This window comes from Eretmochelys imbricata, chromosome 14, assembly GCF_965152235.1.
Source record: "Eretmochelys imbricata isolate rEreImb1 chromosome 14, rEreImb1.hap1, whole genome shotgun sequence".
In the NCBI taxonomy this organism is placed as follows: Eukaryota; Metazoa; Chordata; order Testudines; family Cheloniidae; genus Eretmochelys; species Eretmochelys imbricata.
The window spans coordinates 13402426-13423168 of NC_135585.1; the positions used below are offsets into that span (position 1 = coordinate 13402426).

General features: G+C 46.6%; 1 protein-coding gene across 1 annotated transcript in view; it reads right to left on the bottom strand.

Moving 5' to 3' along the window:
- Positions 1-20743, bottom strand: part of CACNA1G (calcium voltage-gated channel subunit alpha1 G) — a 151870-nt gene that overhangs the window by 118278 nt on the left and 12849 nt on the right. Inside the window, exons 3-7 of the mRNA XM_077832908.1 lie at positions 13304-13401; positions 10514-10673; positions 5082-5373; positions 4050-4142; positions 550-1351 (exon numbers count right to left, since the gene is read on the bottom strand). Of these exons, the coding sequence (XP_077689034.1) occupies positions 550-1351; positions 4050-4142; positions 5082-5373; positions 10514-10673; positions 13304-13401 (1445 nt within the window). The remainder of the gene's footprint in view (positions 1-549; positions 1352-4049; positions 4143-5081; positions 5374-10513; positions 10674-13303; positions 13402-20743) is intronic.

A 20743-nucleotide genomic window follows, 5' to 3' on the forward strand; every position in this document is an offset into this window, starting at 1 on the left:
CTGTGAGGCACTCAGATACTACAGTAATGGGGAGCAATATAAGCACCTAGAGAGGCAGCTCTCCAAACCCAAACCAAACATCAAAGAGTGGGCAGTACAGCCAGCACTGAGGGCAGTGTTCTGCCTACAGATGGGCCAGAACACCCCTGCGCTTTGGGCAAGTTGAGATCCAGATCTGCACTTTGTGGCTTGGGCCCAGCTCTAGTCTGATTAGGAAATGCTATGATTTGAGGTGGTCAGTGGGAGTGGGGAGAAGAGCTAGGCGAGACAAACTCTTACGAAAAACACAGATTTCCTGATAGTCCATTGCCCTAGGTGTTTGCTGGTGCAAAGCTGGGAAACAGAGACTTCCACTCAGGATCTGAACTCAGGATGCATTTTGCAGGCGGGAAGATTCTGACTTGGCCTTACCTGGAAAGCCAGCTCCTGTACCTGTACTGCGGACTGAAAAGAATCCTGGAAAGATTCAGTGGAAAGAAAAAGAAAATTGGGACTTAGGTCTTATTTCTGGAATGCAACCAAAGGCTGACCCCCAGCTCCAGCACTCACCAGTACTCTGGGTCTCCAGGAGCTTGTGCATGGTGCTGTACGGCCCAGGAGGGATATTAAGGTTGGTTAGCGTGCTGGCCCCAGGGTTCACTGTAGAATCTGCTACATTTTTCTCTTTCAGCATCTCATGGGAGGTGCTTGGGTGTACGGTGGGATAGACCTTGTTGCCAACCACATTCTTGGGGAGCACCTCTGGGCTTGGTAAACTCAAGCCAGGCTGAAGGAGGGATGACCTGCAACGGACAGGCTCAAAGTGGCAATCTGCATGATAGATGCTGTGCACGGACTCTGCAGCAGCATTGGGGGCAGAATGGGGATTAGATGTTGCGGGAGGGAGCATGAGCCTGTTGGTGCCATTGTGGAGTGAGCTGGTTTCCACATCGCTGATTTCAGGGCTGGCGCGTGGTGCCCGCAAGTTCCCATTTCCCAGGTGGTAGTGGTGGTGGTGGTGGTGGTGATGGTGAATCAGATGGTGCACTGATGACCTTTTCCTCTGCTGATGTTTGCACGGCTGCCTCTCGGCCCCACTCTTATTCCTCGGGCTGGAAAGGAGACCCAGTTTGAACCCTGCCTCTCTATAGCCTTTGACCACCTGTTTGCTGGCCTTACGGGCAATGTAAACCAGATATTTGAGAAGTTCATCATAGCAGCTACCCGGCTCCGAAAAACTGGCCAGCGTGCTGGCATTGGATAGGTAGCGGACCCGCTGCTCCTTCATCAGCTGGCTCTCTCGCTGCTTTGTCTCAGAGAACTGGGTGGCGATGACCACTAAGCACAGGTTGATCATGAAGAAGGAGCCCACCTAAAGGAGAACAGAAGATGCCATCAGCCCAAGAGAGAGGGTGGCAGGGTATGTGTGTAATGACTTTTGATAGCTGCTACCACAATGAAAACAAAAGGACCCCAAACAGGGATCAGAACCTATTGTTCTAGTCAGTAGAGCTGGCCAACACTTTTCAGACAAAAGGGTTTTTTTCCCCCCACCAAAAAATAAATAAATGCACATTTGGGTCTACCAAAATATTGTGCCGAATTTGCTAAACGGTTTTGGCTGGAAAAAATAGTTGAAACAAAACATTTAGATTTTTCTATTCAAAATGACTTTGCATTTCAAATATGCTTCAATTTTATTGTGGAAAAAAAAAAGTTAAAACCCTTTGAACAAAAGATTTCATTTTGAGTTGAACCAAATGGGTTTCCTTGATGCAAAACATTTTTTTCGACATTTACATTTCTCTCCAAAAATTGAAAAGTTTTGTTCTGGGTCAACTAGAATAATGTCCGTCCCACGCCCTTTTTTTTTTTTTTTGGTTTGGCCACTGAACCAAGCAATCAGTTGTTCGCACAGCTCTTCTAGACACTGAACAAACAAATAACACAGCTTGTCTCTGCCCCAGGTTGCTCAAAGGATAAGGTAGGACATTGCGGACAGGTGAATAAATGTGTGTGTGTGTGTGTGTGTGTGTGTGTGTGTGTGTTAGTTGTAAGGGTGATCTCAGGAATCGCACATGGTCACTAGTTTAGCCAAAGACAGATCACGGTGGTTTGCAGGCATCACAGCAGAGATGGGTTTTAAGCAGGGATCTGAAAGAAGATGAAGTGGCAGCTTTGTGAAATCTGTTGTGGGAGGTTTTCCCCCAACATAAGGGAGAGGACAGGAGACAGTGTGACGGTGCTTGTGGGAAAAGCAGGCGATGGAGGTTGGCGTCATTGACGGAGCAAATGGTCGGGTGGACACACAAGAAGAAATGACTTTCACAAGGTAAAGCAGGGCCAGGCAGAGGAGGAGCTTAAAGGTGAGGATAGAAGCACCTTGTGCTCGGTGAGGAGGTGGTGGTGGCAGCCAGCAGAAGGACACAAAAAGTGGGGGTGAGAGGGCCATGGATGTGTGTGTGTGTGTGAACGTGTAGGAGCAGTGGAGGCTGGACACATCTGACACTGATACACCATAGGCAAGGGCTAATATTTCAGCAAAGAGTAGACATCACACCCTGACTCACTCACAGGGCGGGCGGCCCCCTGTCCTGTCTGCCTTGAGGGGCACGTAGGAGACAGCCTCTCAGAATCCCCACTGTGGGGCCTCCCATGCCAGGTCTCCATGGGTGACGTCATATATCAAAGAGGAGGGAAAGTTTATTTTGACTAAGAGACTTTGCTTTTTTTTTTTTTTTTTTTTTTTTAATATCCGAGGTCCTCTTTGGGGTTTTGTTTTGTTTTTTGTATTTTGTTTTATGTCTCAGCAGACACTGCTTGTAATTATCACAATTAACTGCATTAGAATGAAAGCACTGAGCCCTTTTGATAGGAGGCTTTTTCTTCTGGCAGCGTGTGGGTGGCTTGTGAAATCTTTGTTAACAGGATTTATGGGGATATTGTTACTCAAGAGCATCAGCTGTCTGTAGCCAAGGATTTGATATTTGATTCCAAACTTGGGTTTCATTAGATTCTGTGTTGTGTAGATCATGGGCACTATTCCACCTTGATTAAAAAGAGCAACCAATCACTTCTCAGTCTTGCATTCTCCCCAGTCCCTCGTAATACACAACAGCACAGGCTATCAATGCCTTGCTCTGCATTGTCTTTGGAATGCACAGAGCATACGGATCTGTTGCAGAGCAGAAGGAACGATCACTGAGTAGGAACAGAAACCCTTCGAGGACTCTGAGAACTAGTGATAGACTAAACAGCCTTTAACCTCTAGGTCACCGGTTCAAATCCAGGACTGAGTTGGTAACGACTATGAATGAGCACAATGGTGTTTGGTGGCCAACGTGCAGTGATTCTGGTGGCCTTGGTCCATGCCTAACAGGACAGGAGTCCACAACACAGAAGCTATCCCAGGGGGCAGTCTCAGCAGTCTCCAGAGATGTGGGCCTCAGCAGGTTGGGATTGAGGCACAACTGAGCATGAGTGCTGCACTGAGGGCTCCAGCCTCCAGGACCATCAGTCTGACACTTTCCATCAAAGTAGGAGCGATGGTGTTTTCTTGTGGGTGGAGCCTTTGACAGGCACCATGTAACCCAAGAGTTCGAGCAGGCCGACACCTTTCAGCGGCAGGAAACTCACTTACTGTTTCATTTACTTTTTTTTTTTTTTAATAAAAAGGCAAAGAGGAGGAGTCTACTGCAAAGCAGGAAGAAGGATGAGGAGGGTGACATATTGCCGAACAGGAGGAGGCAGACCCACTGTAGAACAGGAGAACTTATACTTACTTCAGTTCTCGTCTCCAGCAAAATACAGCTAGATGTACAACTACAGCAGAAATTCACCCCCACGCAACATATTTCACCCCTTTAACAAGGAGAAATGGGGTTGTTCCAATGTATGTAAAACTCATCTGCAGGTCCTCCAATGAGTTGGTTTCCACCTCTCCCAGCCTGGATTCAGTGCTATCTCCAACACCCTTCCTGCCCACTCTTCCCATTCACACCACTACGTCCTTCCCTGTACGCCTGAGCAAAAGGCGTGCTACCCACTGGGCGGGCTGAGAGATCACTCACGATGATCAGAAGGATGAAGTAGATGAAATTGTAGAAGGAATGAGCATCCATGACGAAGTACATGATGTCCACCCAGCCCTCCAGCGTGATGACCTGAGAGAGGCAGGAGAAAGAACAATCAGCTCACCAGTCACCACCCCCATAGGCCTAAGCACAGGAGGAACAGCACTCATGCCCTTCGCACTGGTCAGTGACAATCTGGTTGCACCAAGGCCATGTACTACAGCTCAGGGGGAAAAATCCTGCTCCCTGAAAGTCAGTGGCAAAAATTCCAATTAACCTCAACGGAGCAGCGTTTGGTCACCCAAGTTTTGTAGCTCTAAAATAGAGTCACGCTGAGGAGAAGGACGTAAACCAATCTAACACAGTCTGCTCTCACCGCAGCTGGAAATGGCCTTTTCCTACCACCTCTTGGGCCAGATACCTGCTTAAAGTAGCACCTTGCTCTTGGTCTCAAATACACTGGTATGTTTCAGTGTGGGATGAGCATAGTATAGAATAGTGGGATGGATTCATTGTGCTTACAAAGGTTCATACACCATTTGTTAACATGCTTATTTAATGCCACTCAAAGTGGTAATTGGAAACATACCTCATGTTAAAAAGCCTTATGGCAATGATGCTTCCAGGGTCCCAAGAGCTGACGATGCAAAGAAAAGTGATGCACAAACTGAGTTGGAAGGAAACTCTTGGGTGAAATTTACCACTGTGCAGAGAACCTGCAGAAAAGCCTGTATACCTCTTAAATCCCAGTTAATCCCTTCAATTGAATTTAAATGGTGCATAGACCTTCTACACAGGAGTGGATTTCCCTCCAAGTGAGGAAGGCTTCTTCAGACTGGACATCAAATTGCCCTCCTGGCAGCCTATGGGGCTCTTGCATTACTGCTCAAGGAGTGGAATAGCTATAGGAGAGCAGGTCTGGTCCTGCAGATACTTGTGAACCTAGCACTGATCAAGGTAGATTTGACCCGACCTGTGAGTACTCACTCTCAGCGGGGGTGAGAATGGGAGCCTGCCCACCGTGCTCACCTGAAATATTGCGATCCATGCATATCCGATGTTGTCAAAGTTGATGGCTCCTTTGAAGGGGTTGTGCTCCCCAGCCGAACAGTTGGTGTAATACTGGTTCCAATTGACGCAGGAGGTGTTAGTGGTGTCGTTATAGGTGTAAAAGTCCAGGGTGCACTCCAGGCCTTCTTCCCTCCGTGTCGGGATACTGCGGCAGTAGCGCATTCCATTCTCCCGAGGCTGGGAGCAGATGAAGGGATTTTCATCCTCATTCTCTGTCTGATAGTATCTTTCCATCTCTACTGTGTAGGGCCTGAAAGAGACCAGACAAGGGTGGGTTTTGCACAGTGACTAAAGGCAATCTGTCAAGAGAACGACAACAACAGTAACACTCAGGTGTCTAACAGCTTTTATCCAGGATCTCAAAGCATTTTACCGAATGATTGAATTCACCCTGCAGAAGCCCTCTGATGTGACTTCATATTATTAAGCCCATGTTGGGAAACTAAGGCCTGGTCTACCACTTAAAAACTAGATTGACCTAGCTACACTGCTAAGGGGCATGAAACATTCATATCCCTGAGCACCATAGTCAAGCCGGCCTAACTCCCAGAGTAGATGTGGCTAGGTCAATGGAAGAAGTCTTCTCTCAACCTAGCTACCGCAGCCTGGAGGGGAGGATTAGCTAAACCCCTTCCATCAGCGTAAGAAGTGTCTACAGTATGGTGCTACTGTAGCACGGCTGCACTGATGTAACTGTGCCTCTGTAGTGTCTGTAGTGTAGACCTGGCTTGGGGCAAAGAGAGGCAAAGGGACTTGCCTAAGGTCACTCAGAGAGTCAGTGGCGGAGCCAGGAATAGCTCTCAGGGATCATGACTCTTACTCTGCTGTTACAATCACTAGCATGCACAGCGTCTCTTCACCTATTGAATGGCAAGGAAAAAAAGAGAAACAGCAGAAAAAGAAATAAAGAGGGGGGAGGAGGAAGTGAGAGAAATAGTTTGGACACATTGCGCCAAATTCCACTGTTAGGTGCCATGGTGTAACTCTGGAGTAACACTGCTAATGTTATTGCAGAAGAGTAACTCCACCCAGATGTAGTCCTGGTTTACATTGGTGGAACAGAGAGCAGCATGTGGCCCACAAATTTTACATCCTTTATGAAGTTGTTGTCACTGAAGTCAGATGGGAATGAGTCTGTTAAGGCCAATTTATCTTCTGCCCTCCCAGAGTTGCTGAGAACATCTGTGCAGCAGGAGAATGCATTGCTTGGATAGACTCCTTCACAAGGCAAGCACCACCCAAGGTTCCCTGCACCGCTGTTAGCTCTCTTGCTCAGGGCTCAAGGTGACAGTTCAATGTCAGACAAGCTGAAAATTCCCTCCAAAGGTGATCCTGGAACAACAAGCAAGTCCAAATCACATGCTCCAGGGGAGACAAAACAGCCCAGTGGTCAGCTGGAAACTAGCTTATTCTTGCTCAATAAATGGCTATTTCCTTAATGCCACCTGGACTCCCACTAAAGCTTGCAAAGCTATTTTTAAGCCTAGTTCGGCCCAGTTAATTCCTGCAGAATTGCCTTTAATACCATCCAAAGCTTAGCTAAAGTCCTGGAATTCTGGTTCAATTAAACAGCACCCAGACCAGTAGCTGCATTGGCTTTACCCAACTGCAAAACAGTTCATTTGCTCTATTACCCATTTACCTAAAGGGCCTTTCCATGTTAATGAAACTCCAGCTCCCCTCCCAGAGAATGAAACCTACAAGAGGCATGACACACTGTTCAGAGCTGAAAAGGAGAGGACGGAGATTCTCCCATTACCTCTCGGCATGGATGTAACAACTTGATCAACTCCTGGAATTTTACAGGCAAAATGATTCATGGGCAACCTACAACATTTCAGGTCCTGTGTTTTGCATCTGGACCTCACCCCTCTAGTAGTGAGAGCATAGTTATATTTACTGTAGTTCTGTTGTGTCTCTTTTGATGTTTTGGACAGCGGTTCTTTAAGAAGAATCATAGAATATCAGGGTTGGAAGGGACCTCAGGAGGTCATCTAGTCCAACCCCCTGCTCAAAGCAGGACCAATCCCCAATTTTTGACCCAAATGGCCACCTCAAGGATTGAACTCACAACCCTGGCTTTAGCAGGCCAATGCTCAAACCACTGAGCTATCCCTCCCAATAAAGAATACTAAGGCTCTGGTTCTCAGCCTGGGAGTTGACACTCCTGGAGTTTAGTGAATCGGTATCAGGGCATCATGATCACCTTGCCCCAGGCTAGATCAAGACTAGGGGAGAGTGGAGTTGGAGGCGTCCCAGTCTGGAAAAGGTAGAGAACCACTGTATTAGGGGATATTCAGAATATCAGTAAGGTACTGAAAGCGTTAATACTCCAGGCAAGTGGTCTGGCCAAGAATAAGTTAGAAATTGGAAGCCAGCAAACAAAGTTTGATCAGAACAGTCCCTTCTGGCCTTAAAAATTGATGAACATGAATAGCTCTTTGGGGAGGGACTGCATCTTCCTGTGTGTTTGCACAGCCTACAGCATAATGCAGGCTATGCTCAGTGCAGTTATCTGGTTGGGATCATTAGATGCTACGGCTACCGCAATAAAATAAATAGTCATAGCTGCTGAATGGGGCCTAGGTCTCAGTGTCTTGGCACATGCAGAAAAGGTCATGCAGTAATTGCATGCTGAAGCTGGGAAGTCTGAGCGATCTCTCTCTCCCAGGTTTTCCTATCCAGCAGGGTGGTATCTAAGCACTCTACAACAATTAAAGGCAGTGCTCCATGTACCTGAAATGGCACTGTTGTCACAACCTCCTTTGTTCCTGCGGGGCATATCTGGGGGGTGGAGTTTGGGAGTAGGGAATATTTAGGGCTGTTGATTTTTAAGGGAGCATGGTCCTGTCTTCTGTGACCCTCCGTCCTTTGGATTATTTGTATACTGCTATTGTATATACTGTTATGCAAAAGGGGCTAACGTCTTGCCCATTAGGGGTCACCCAGAACCTTGTTAAAGAGATAGCGTGGGCTGATTGGCTGAATCGCTCTCCTTTGTCTGGCAGTGAAAGCGCTGAGGTATTTTTTGTAGGCAAAGCAGCTGCACAAAAGGAGAGCTGATGCCCCCTGGCTCACCTTTGAAAGCTATGCGGTCCCAGAGAAGCTTTAAGACAGGGGGTTTCCCAGGTACAAATGTCCTGGGGCAGGAAGAGAAAACCATTTGTTAAGCAACTGAGATTTGGGGGGCGAGGGGGGGCATGTCTACACTCTGGCTGCTACATAGGCACAGCTACCGTGCTGTAGCTATGCCACTGTACTGTCATAGTGCAGACAATTCCCATAGTGACAGAAGAGATTTCCCATCACTGTAGGAACTCCAGCTCTGCAAGTGATGGCAGGTAGGTTGACAAAAGCATTCTTCCATTGCCCTAGCTACGTCTACACTGGGGGCTTGGTCGGCGTAGCTACGGTGCTCGAGGGTGTGGAATTTCTGTAGCTGTTAAGTGTAGACTAGGTCAGAGAGACAGAAGCGAAAGGTAGCTGCTTCTGGGACAGGACAGAGGTGGGTGTCATACCTGAAGAGAGCAAGCTGCCTGAGTGCAGTCTGTGACCACCTCTGTTCAAGGAAACAGGACTCGTGTACATTTGGTAAACACACACATTACGCAAAGAAACTGCCGGACTCCAAGTCACCGATTTCTGCTCCAAATGCAGAATTGTCCTGCAAGGCCTAAAACTGGCTTCCGCTCAAAGGGGCAATAATGCACTGATTTGGGTGAAATCAACTTGGTTTGCATGTTACCGTAGAACTTGCAGGGCCTGATCCTGTCACCCTCGCTCACACCGAGTAACTGCACCACTTGCAGAGGAAGGTAGTACCCACCCTGAGTAACCTCCTGGTTGCTTTATGCTAGTTTGTGCTGATTTATGTATTTCTTGAGTTTTTCATCCTGTTTACAAAAATGCAAAACCTGTTAAGCCCAGAGCAAATACGTGACTGGAGAGTGAGTGTGAAAAGCTTTTGGATTAGAAGAGCAACACAACACACCATAGAATAGGAAAACGGGCAGACGGAGAGATGGCATGAACCTCCCACCTGAGATCCCATCATCACAGATCACAAAGAGGCATTACCAGCGGGGAGATCTCAGTCGTTAAGTACCAATAGGCAGAAACATCAGGCCAGTATCTCTCAGCTACGAATATCCCAGGTGCATGTGCTTATACCCACTAACATCCTTACAGGCAGGCAAGCAGGACTGGTCTACGCCAGTGGTGGTCAACCAGGGGTCCGGGACCCGCTGGGGGGCTGCGAGCTGGTTCCAGGGGGGGTCTGCCAAGCAGGACCAGCATTAGACTTGGTGGGGCCCAGGGCAGAAAGACAAAGCCCCACGGCATGGGGCTGAAGTTGAACCCTGAGCAACTCCGCTTTGTGGGGCCCCCTGTGGTGGGGAGTCATGGGCAATTGCCCTGATTACTACTCCCCAACACTGGCCCTGCCTTGTATACGCATAAGAACAGTTGTTGGGGCACAGGTGGGCTGTGGAGGTTTTAAATAGCCGGGGGGGGGGGTGCTCAGAAAGGAAAAGGTTGGTAACCCCTGGTCTACGTTATGAGCACTACAGTGGCACAGCTGATGCTGCAGTAGCACCATAGTCTAGATGCTTCTTACAACGGGTGGTTTTTTCCCCTATCTCTGTAGGTAATCCACCGCCCCGGATTCCCTTGACCTAGCCACGTCTACACCAGGGGTTAGGTCAGCATAGCTATGACTCTCGGGGGTGTGAATACATAGCAGTAACTATGTCAACCTAATTTATAAGGACAGACCAGACCTCAGTCTATGACCCTCAGCCACTTACCTTTTGACATACTAATAAGCCTACAGTTAGCTGAGGTTCCCCAGTCACTAATTTCCCAGTTAAGGTCCCTTCCCAGTCTATCCATCTCATCTGTCCCTCAGGCACTAGCCTCCTGATACCAGCTGAGACTGGCTGCCTGTTTCCTCAGCCAGGTGGAATTCCTCAATCACTGATCTCCAGGCCGAAGAGTCTCACATTTACATTGTATTTCTGTAATCTGGGACATTACCATTCCTTGCACTACATCAGGATCAGAGGGTGAAATTCCCACTAGACACATAGGTCACATTAACAGAGACGTACTGCAGATACCTATTTTAATGCCAGAGGTTTATTAGACTGATGTATTGTTAAGCTCATTCCTCACTGAGCTGAGAGAGCACCTGCCTCTGGAGCATTCCTTTCATGAAACCCATGAAGAAATTCAGTATCAGAGCAGTGGTGGTTCCTTACAGCCAAGTCCAGGTCCCACAGCAGTCAATGGCACATTCCTATTGGCTTCGATGGAAGGGGGAATTGACCCTTAGACAGGTTTCGATCGGCCTCAGTTCCCAGGCCAGGTGGGGAACCTTTATTCATACTTACAGACTGAAGTTCTCAGGTAGGAAGCAGCGGTTTCTGAGCAACCCTGCCCACAGCTGGACTCCCACGATGCCAAAGATAAAGAAGACAAAGAAACAGAGGAGGAGGACGTTCCCCAGCATGGGCAGTGTGTCCAAGAGCAGCGTGACAAGGATGCGCATACCTGAGGCAAAGGGGGAGTGGCCTTTAAATTTCCTCATTCCTCACATTCAGGCTAAGCTCTCCCCACCCTGTCCCTTCTAAAGTGGCCTTCCGCCCACTCACTGCTCAATTCCCTTCTGCAACCTCCCCACTGTCTTCCCACCCAATGTCCTTTTCACCCTCGGGTGTCTTCCAGGCACCTACAGCTCTCCCACTCATCTCTAAATTCCTGCAAGGGACCTTGGGACTTTCTCCCTTTAACCCTACATGCTGCCATCAGCCCCACCTCTTCACAGTCACCGTGGTATCTAACCCACAATCCTTCCACACCCACTTCTTCCCCTTTGAACTCCTCCCCTTCCTCTCAAAATTCTCCTTTTCTAACTTGTCAGCTTAACTTTCTTCTTTCTTAACCTAGACTGAACTCTGCCATTCACCTGTAAGCTCCTCCTACTCACATTACCTCTAAAGTAATTCTAGAGCGTTCAGCATAAATTAAAATCTCCTTCCCTTCCTAATTCTTATCTCCTCTAAATCCCTTCTCCTCCTTAAAATACAGGACTTCCGATGGCAGTTCATTCCTACAAGTTCAGGAACATTCAGTTCTGTACCAAAGACAAATTGATGGCGACTCCAACTTGACATTTACACAAAAAAATTGATTTCGTCCGACATCTCTGTAATATTCTACTCATCTCTCTTTCCCTCTCTCTTCTCTCTCTCTGTATCTCTTGCATTCATTCTCTTGCTTGTATTGATCTTTATTTAAGGAAACCTTCACTGTGGCCTCTTTTACTTTTGGTACCTGAACAAGCCTTTTTCATTGTTAGACGATGCTGTCATCTCCATCCAGTCCACTCTGTCCCTCCTCTGACTGGATAAGCCTCCCTGCTCAACTCCTAAATAACAAACAACCTTCTCTAGTTCTTGCATTTATCACCTATCAGAACTCTCTTTCTTCCATTCCCACCTTATGTTTCTATCCTGCTCTAGCTCCACTACATAGGAGATGGGATAAATCACCCAGGATTTGCAAATACATTAAGTGAATTACATCCACAGTTAGACAGCGGCAGATAAATTCCACCATCAATTCTGCAGGGGGGAAAAATTACAAACAGGGTTCTGAAGCTACCGTAATGATAAAAGCAGCAGCAAACAGCAAAACCAGATTATGTTTAATGGACAGGATCAGAAAAATAATTACAACCTAGAAATTTCCAAGATCGCTGGACAGAGTGGGGGCCAAGTAGCGCCCATTGAAGAGACAGCCTAGTTCAACCAGCTGGGCTGCCTTTCTGACTTAGATTTAATTTGGCTGATAACCATGGTGAATTAGATACTTTCTATGTGTCTGGAATCCAGTGTATCTTTTCCAGTGATGTTGCATCGCATTTAGTACATATGATTCTTAGAATTTATGAGTGGGACCGAGTTTATTATCTACCTACCTGCTGGTATTATCTTGCTGCCTATCCCTGTATCATCTGAATGCCTTCCACTTAAAATCAATAGCAATACCAAAATCCCTGTGGGCCACATGGAGTCTCCAGCAATGACACTTCTGTCTTCTTAGGGCCAAAACTCTACTTGGGGTAGGTTCGTTTTTTGCTGGTGTTTGGCCATAGAAGGGGCTGTTTCTATTGTGGAGCATCACTTCTGGGGAAAGGAAGGTTTCGCATAATTTTTTAAAGACAATAAGGAACTTGGTGAGGGCCATAGCATCATTTAACTCCCAGAAAGACAAATCATGAATTCTCAATCAGCAGCTCGCATCCACCTTGCCCTTCCCATGTTGCTAAATAGGAGGACGGTCCCACTGTGCAAAAGGTTGAGAATTGCTGATTTACACAAATAACATGGCCCTAGGAGATCCTAAGTAGTGACTCGCTTGTCTCTATGGGGAAAGTTACTGGCATACAACTATACTGGTATATCACTTTGAAAGCGGTATAACCTAAATGGAAAAAAGGCTCTCTTATTCCAGAATAAGAGTGTCTACAGGGGAAGCTATACCATAACTACAGCAATATAATCATACTTGTATAGTTCTGCCTATACATTCCCCTGTGTAAACAAGTCCTAAGAAGTGGAGGAAGGCAAGATGCAAAGCTGCTGCAGCAGAGCTGAAGATGTGGTCCACAGTGTATCCTTGAACTATTGTAACAATACAAGCACGGCAAGTGCTCCCCACTCATGATCTATACCCGCCCCCCTCCAAACACACAGACCAGATCAGTCAACCTCTCAGTGCCTTTCACATTACACACCGCTCCTTCCCCCAAACGAACTTTTCATCTCCTTGCAAAGTGATTCGGAGAGGAGCTCCCTAGCAGGGAGGTGGCAGCGTACCAGATAAACAAATGAAACAGTGTGGCTGGTCTTTGACTATCAATTCGCTCCTGTTTCCAAAGATGGTTAGATGGATGGACTATTCATTAAAACCAGCATGGCGTTAGGGACTACAAAAGGACTGTAGGAGCCAGCTGTAGCTGTAGGAGCCAGCCCACTTAAGACACATAGGCCAATGTTTTCAGGGCAACTTGAGAAAAAAAGATGCAAAGCATCCCTATTGCTCCTTCAGCTGCACTGTGTCTGGAATAATGAGCTGAAACGAACTGAAAAAGGGAGGACAACAGGGAATCGACTTACTGGGAACTCTGTTAATGGCTCTGAGTGGCCGAAGTACTCGGACAGTCCGAACAGCTGAGAAACTGACATTCTGCAAGTCCAGGGAGTATTCCAGCATGCTACAGAAAACACAAACATGGGAGCACATGAAAGATCTGCAGGAGAAATGTTAGATCATCAAACATATGCAGTGTGCCAACAGAGACACTTTCTATTCTGTCTTCCCCATCGGGAAAGGTTTCTGGAAGAATTAATTATGCTTATTTGCTTATCCAAATAAAATCAACGAGAGACACCATTGCACAGTTCTTCCCCCCTCTCTTTGGTTTTGGTTACTGTTCTTGTACAAGTTCCAGGGGAGTAGCTTCCTGAAGATTATTCTATTATCCAGGATGGGAATTTTCAAAGAGAGGTTTAGTTGTAACAATAATGTAAATGCTGTAAGAAATCCGCGGCCACTTAGGATTTCCTGGTTGTCACTACTGCATGCCGTAGCAACTGAAAACAGCCAGGACAGGACTCGGACACTCCTGCTGCAACAGCGTAGACCAGGGGTGGCCAACCTGAGCCTGAGAAGGAGCCAGAATTTGCCAGTGTACATTGCCAAAGAGCCACAGTAACACGTACACCAGCTCCCCCACCCGGCCTGCCAGCCGCCCCGCCCACCAGCGCCTCCCCTCCCTCCCTGTGTCTCACGCAGGAGGCTCCGGCGGGGTGAAGAGCGAGGGTGCGGCAGGCTTGGGGAAGGGAGCGGGAAGGGGCAGGGCCTTGGGGGAAGGGGTGAAGTGGGGGCAGGGCCTGTGGCAGAGGCAGGCGTTGAACAGCGAGCAGTGGAAAGTTGGCACCTGTAGCTCCAGCCCCGGAGTCTATGCAAGGAGCCGCATATTAACCTCTGAAGAGCCGTATGCGGCTCCGGAGACACAGGTTGGCCACCCCAGCATAGACCCCCTAGTCCCTATACTGTTCAATATGACAGAGTTGAGTGATTCCAATTCTATCCCACAGAGGGCAGTGAAATAAACAGGTGGACAGACAGACACGTACTCATGTCAAAATACTTAACATTTTTATATAAAATTTACCTGTTCAAAGTACCATACAAACGTTGCCCCATTAACCTCACAATAGGCCTGTGATGTATACAATAAAGTATCCCCATTCTACAGCTGGAGACACTGAGGCACAAAAAGACTGGGGTGTCAGAACTGTTACTAGATCTTGGGGGTTTCTGACTCATTCCTCTGTGCCACATTCCCACTCACTAATTGTTGTGGGAATGATAATAATGTCACTAACAGCACTGTCTCATTCAGTGGGGAAGAAAGCAGAAGACTGCATTTTTTAAGGGAATCTGTCAGGTCAGTTCACACTTGAACTTTTATGTTTTGAATTTTTTTTTTTTTTTACAAACCCTAAGATCAAGACACAGTTTGGCCTGTTTGTTGTTTAATTCAGATTTTGCTGGAAGCTCGTTGTTTGCATCCCAGAGACAGTACCACGGCCCTAGAGCAGGAGAGCCAAAAGGCAACACTGACCATTTTATTTTCATCATCCAACTTCAGAGGAACGCTCATAGGGAAACCACAGCATTCATGGTGACTGGAGAGAGAGGCTGGCTGTCAAAATTAGATCCCAATCCTGCAAAGATTTCATCCATTGCTTTTAGCAGGATTATCCATATTGGCTGGAATCCTGGCTCCACTAAAGTATTATTGACACAGGGGCTAACAGGAAAACTCAGAACAAGGTCTCACTCATGACATCATCAATGTTTATATATTTTTGGATTTGATATTTTGGTCTAGGCTCATCTAGACTGAGGAATAGATCAGATTTTAATAACTATGGTGTTACTAAGGGAATGAGGTTTTAAAAATAGTCACATTTAATCTGATCGAGTCCTTTTATTGTAAAAAAACAGGTGTAACGACAAATGCAAAAAGAACAGGAGTATTTGTGGCACCTTGGAAACTAACAAATTTATTTGAGCATAAGCTTTCATGGGCTAAAACCCACTTCATTGGATGCATGCAATGGAAAATACAGTAGGAAGATATACATATATACACACACACACACACACACACAGAGAAAACATGAAACAGTGGGTGTTACCATACACACTATAACGAGAGTGATCAGTTAAGGTGAGCTATTACCAGCAGGAGAGAAAAATAACAAACAAACAAAAAAACCTTTTGTAGTGATTATCAAGGTGGGCCATTTCCAGCAGTTGACAAGAATGTGTAAGGAACAGTAGGGGGGAAAAATAAGCATGGGGAAATAGTTTTACTTTATGTAATGACACATCCACTCCCAGTCTTTATTCAAGCCTAATTTAATGGTGTCCAGTTTGCAAATTAATTCCAATTCAGCAGTCTCTCGTTGGAGTACGTTTTTGAAGTTTTTTTGTTGTAATATTCCGACTTTTAGGTCTGTAATCGAGTGACATGGGAGACTGAAGTGTTCTCTGACTGGTTTTTGAATGTTATAATTCTTGACGTCCGATTTGTGTCCATTTATTCTTTTACGTAGAGCCTGTCTGATTTGGCCAATGTACATGGCAGAGGGGCATTGCTGGCACATGATGGCATATGTCACATTGGTAGATGTGCAGGTGAACGAGCCTCTGATAGTGTGGCTGATGTGATTAGGCCCTATGATGGTGTCCCCTGAATAGATATGTGGACACAGTTGGCAATGGGCTTTGTTGCAAGGATAGGTTCCTGGGTTAGTGTTTTTGTTGTGTGGTATGTGGTTGCTGGTGAGTATTTGCTTCAGGTTAGGGGAATGCAAAAACACACATGGTCATGTAGCAGAACTTTCAGTAAGCAGAATGCTTCCAAGAGATTTGAATAAGGAGACATCAACCCTGGAAGGGGGTTTCATAGACTCATAGGACTGAATGGGACCTCGAGAGGTCATCTGGTCCAGTCCCCTGCACTCATGGCAGGACTAAGTATTATCTAGACCATCCCTGACAATCTAACCTGCTCTTTAAAATCTCCCATGATGGAGATTCGACAACCTCCCTAGGCAATTTATTCCAGTGTTTAACCACCCTGACAGTTAGGAAGTGTTTCCTAATGTCCAACCTATAAAAGGCATCCAAAGCTGGGTGCCTTGGCTCCCTTTCTCTACGAACGGTACCAATGAGAGGGTAATATTAACCAATGAGGGATGGAAAAGATGGGAAGATTATTTAGACAGTGTCATCACTTGGAAAAATAGAATGAAATTTGCTCTCGCTCCTTGAAGGCTTTGCTGTGCGCTACCATCACTCAGACATGGCTCTTTAAGCTTCACCAGGCGCACTTGCTGCAATTTAAGCCTGTTGTTTCTTGTCCTATCCTCAGAGGTTAACGAGAACAATTTTCCTCCCTCCTTGTAACGACCTTTTATGTGCTTGAAAACTGTTATGTCCCTTCTCGCTCCTCTCTTCTCCAAATTAAACAAACCCAGTTTTTTCAATCTTCCCTCATAGGCCATGTTTTCTAGATCTTTGCTCATTTGCTCTTCTCTAGACTTCCTACAATTTGTCCATATCATTTGCTCTTCTCTAGACTTCTTACAATTTGTCCATATCTTTCCTGAACTTTGGAACCCAGAACTGGACACAATACTCCAGTTGAGACCTAATCAGCATGGAGTAGAGCTGAAGAATTACTTTTCATGTCTTGCTTACAACACTCCGGCTAATACCTCTCAGAATGATGTTTGCTTTTTTTGCAACAGTATTACAGTGTTGACTCATATTTAGCTTGTGATCCACTATGACCCCCTAGATCCCTTTCTGCTGTACTCCTTCCTGGGCGGTCATTTCCCATTTTGTATGTTTGCAACTGATTATTCCTTCCTAAGTGGAGTACTTTGCATTTATTCTTATTGAATTTCATCCTGTTTACTTCAGACCATTTCTCCAGTTTGTCCAGATCATTTAGAATTGCTATTTGTTAGGCCAAGTCATCTATTCCCACGCAGCAAGTCTTTATACAATTGGCAGACATGCAAATAAATGTGTGACATCATTCTTCTTATGCTTTCTTAAGCTTTCATTCCTGCCCTACCCTTCCTAACCCCTCCATCTCTGCTGCTTGCAAGAAACAACCTAGGAAAATGACTTCAAAAGAGCAAATATAGCACCAGGAAGAGACCAAACAAGTCAAACACACAGTTTTAAAATATTAAAATTGTGTATAAAGGCACATCAGAGCAATTGGATTTGTGCTGACTGGAGAATAACTTGTGCATACACATTATTGCTCCAGGAGACAGATGAAAAAGAAGTGGATACGGAGGAGGGCCAGAAGCCCAAATTTTTGATAAAAGTAGCTACCAAAGTCACAGAATGCTGCTGCCGATGCCCCTGGCACTAGGTTCTGCAGATGAAAGGACTATGTCTGCACCATGACAACTCCAAGGCAGTGTCTCTGAAGACAGGGATTGTGGGTTGAAGCAAACAAGTTGGGGGCTTGGGGCGACAGTGGCGAGTTTTGGGGCCCTCTGTTAGAAGAATTATTGTCACTGCTGAGTTTATGGAATGCAGCTGCAGTATGGTCCAGGTAGCAGTGCTGGTCAAACCATTTGTCCTCCACTAGAAGAGCATGACCTTTCGGGGGGCGGGGGGTGCAAGTTTTGCCATCATTACGCATGCCCCTGTCACCTCGAGATACACTTACAGCAAAATGCTGTATGTGAGGCCATATGTGTAATGATATGTTTACCTGCAGCATGCCATTCAACCACTGGAGAAAACGTTGGGAGAGGCTCTTGAGCTAGAGGCCCCCTCAGTTGGATTCACAGAGCATTACAGAGACAGGAACTCCCCCAAACTCTGCTGGTGTCTCCGATAAGGGGGACTTGGTTAGGCTCCATCTCTGCCTTCTGTCTGTCTAGGTACTCATAATCCCCATCACCATAATACCTGAGCACCTTGCAACCACTCACAATCCCTCGCGGAGATAGGGGGTAATAGGGAAGGACTTTACAGATCAAGAACTCAGGCACAGAGACTGGATGATTTGCCCAAGGTCAAACAGGGAGCCTGTGGCAGAACTGGGAACTGAAGCCAGGGCTCTGAGTCCAAGCCCACTGCTTCGATCACAAGACTCTGGGACCTCTCAGTTATGCCCATGAAGCTATACAGCTGCATTTCACTGTTCGTAGGAGATACACCCACCTTTACCAAACAGTAAAAGGCATCCAAAGCTGGGTGCCTTGGCTCCCTTTCTCTACAAACTGTACCAATGGGAGGGTAATATTAACCAATGAGGGATGGAAAAGATGGGAAGATTATTTAGACAGTGTCATCGCTTGGAAAAATAGAATGAAATTTGCTCTCGCTCCTTGAAGGCTTTGCTGTGTGCTACTATCATTCAGACATGGCTCTTTAAGCTTCACCAGGCGCACTCCACTCTGGGTGTTATTTATTTACTGAAATAGACATTTGTTTTAATCACGCTAAACCGAATAGGAAATAATAGCACCGGAGGTGCAAAGATCTCAGGACCTCGGCTGTCTGCCAGATCCACGACATTCAATAGCAGCACGAATCTGAGCTGGGGCACCTGATGGATGTTGCTGTCGAAGCAGCAGCAACTTAAGCCGACGCCGAAGAACTGAGAGAAAGTGGTGATTTTTCAAGGGGGAAAAAAACAAACCCTATAACTTTTTGTATTCTGTTCACAAGTGGGATTGAATCTGAACCCGGCCGCAAGGGAAACCGCCCAGGGGTTTCTTTTAAACAGCAGGTTTCTCTATGTGGAGAATGACTTTAGCCTGAACTGCTGCTGATTCAAAGGCTTTCAGACTACCAGTGACAAAGCTGACACAGAAAGAGAGCATGCGGGTTGAGACGTCTTTGGGATCCTACGATCTCTGGTGTTCTTTAACCCTTAAAGGAATTCAGTTTAGAGACTGGCTCAAGCTGCAAACTTCAGAATCCTCCAGGGGTTCAAAATCTGGGTCTGATCTGGTGGAATTGATTGAGCCTCTTCTAGCAGGATCTGGTTCTGCCATCATTATTCTGAGCGAGCAGCACCTTCCTCTGGGATCATCCCATTGGCTGTCCCTTGAAACAGGAGGGGACTAGGAGAAGGAGCCCTTCGCTTCTGGGACACTAGCTCAAATGCAGGTTCAAAGTGCCATTACGGGCGGAAGGCCTCTAGGAAAGCACACGATGGGTATGGTGCACTTCGGACTGGACTTGCATTCCTAGCATAGAAGCCACTTCCCCAGATGGAAGTCGCAGCAGGGAGACGAAGGGCTGAACAGGCCTTAAACTCAACTATCCTCTCCCTCTCCTTTTGGCCCATTTGTGGGGTGGGTCAGGAAAGATGACAGTGCTGGAGCCCTGCAGAAGGCTTCAGTTTGCAGAATTGTTAATCCAGCACTTGGCTTCAGCACAAAATTCACTCAACATATTACGGGGAGAAAGGGAGGAACCCCAGCAGCAGCCCAGCTGTCAGTGAGGTTCATAATGGAAAGCAAGCGGGAGAAACAGCTGGAAGGGCACAAACTACTGCTGAAATTTCATTGGGAGTAAGGGGAGGGAGCTTCCAATGGCCACGTTCCCTCCTTGAGCATCCCTCTCCCGTCCAGCCCAGCTGCTGCACAACATTGATGTCAATGGCGCTATGGTGACTGACCCCAGCTGAGGAACCAGCCCTCAGAATCACACTGGGACTTATCAGTTTGTGACACTCATGTTTAATTTGTAATCGGGGATCGGTCTGGAGAACAGCTCCATCTCCTCTGCAAGAGACCCTGAATCCAAGAAGAACCATGGAGCGAGGTGGGTAGACTATGGAATGGCCAAGGAGAAAGGAGGGTAGGAGGAAAGCTGCTGCTTAGAAGACACAAAGTCAGCCAAAGTCGACAAAGAGCCAGCAAGTCAAATTGCATCTTCCTCCCGCAGCCATGATTCACCAGCTCTTTTCAGACATCACTGAACTGTAAACCATTCCGCGTGGTTTTGGGTGTAAATATTCAACCTCGATGCATGAGGATCATACACTCTTAGAGGTAGAAGTCACAGCAAATTATCTTTAGACGGCAAACAAGGTCTGCCCTGCAACTCCCGTTAACCTTCGAGCGCTCTTTGAGCGGCCATCTCCCAGAATCCTCCCTTTTCGAATAATGGAACATAATTATGTGATTCATCAAAACTTCTCTTTTTCTCCCTGTAACCTAGAGCTGAAGCCGTGTTTCAAAAGGCTGAGCAGTGCCCCATTATCAGATCTCATTGCCAGTGAGCTTTCCTGTAATTACAAAGATGTGTTGCAGACATTACACTCTACAATTAGCGCTAATTGCATTACATTGTCACAAATAAATCATTTATTCTTCGTGAGCTCATGGGATTGCTCCGGACAGTTTAATACAGCTGACAAGTACTTAAGGATATGCCACAGAAGTGACCAATGTCATAGGGAGCCAATGGGTGCGAAACCAGCAAGCAGC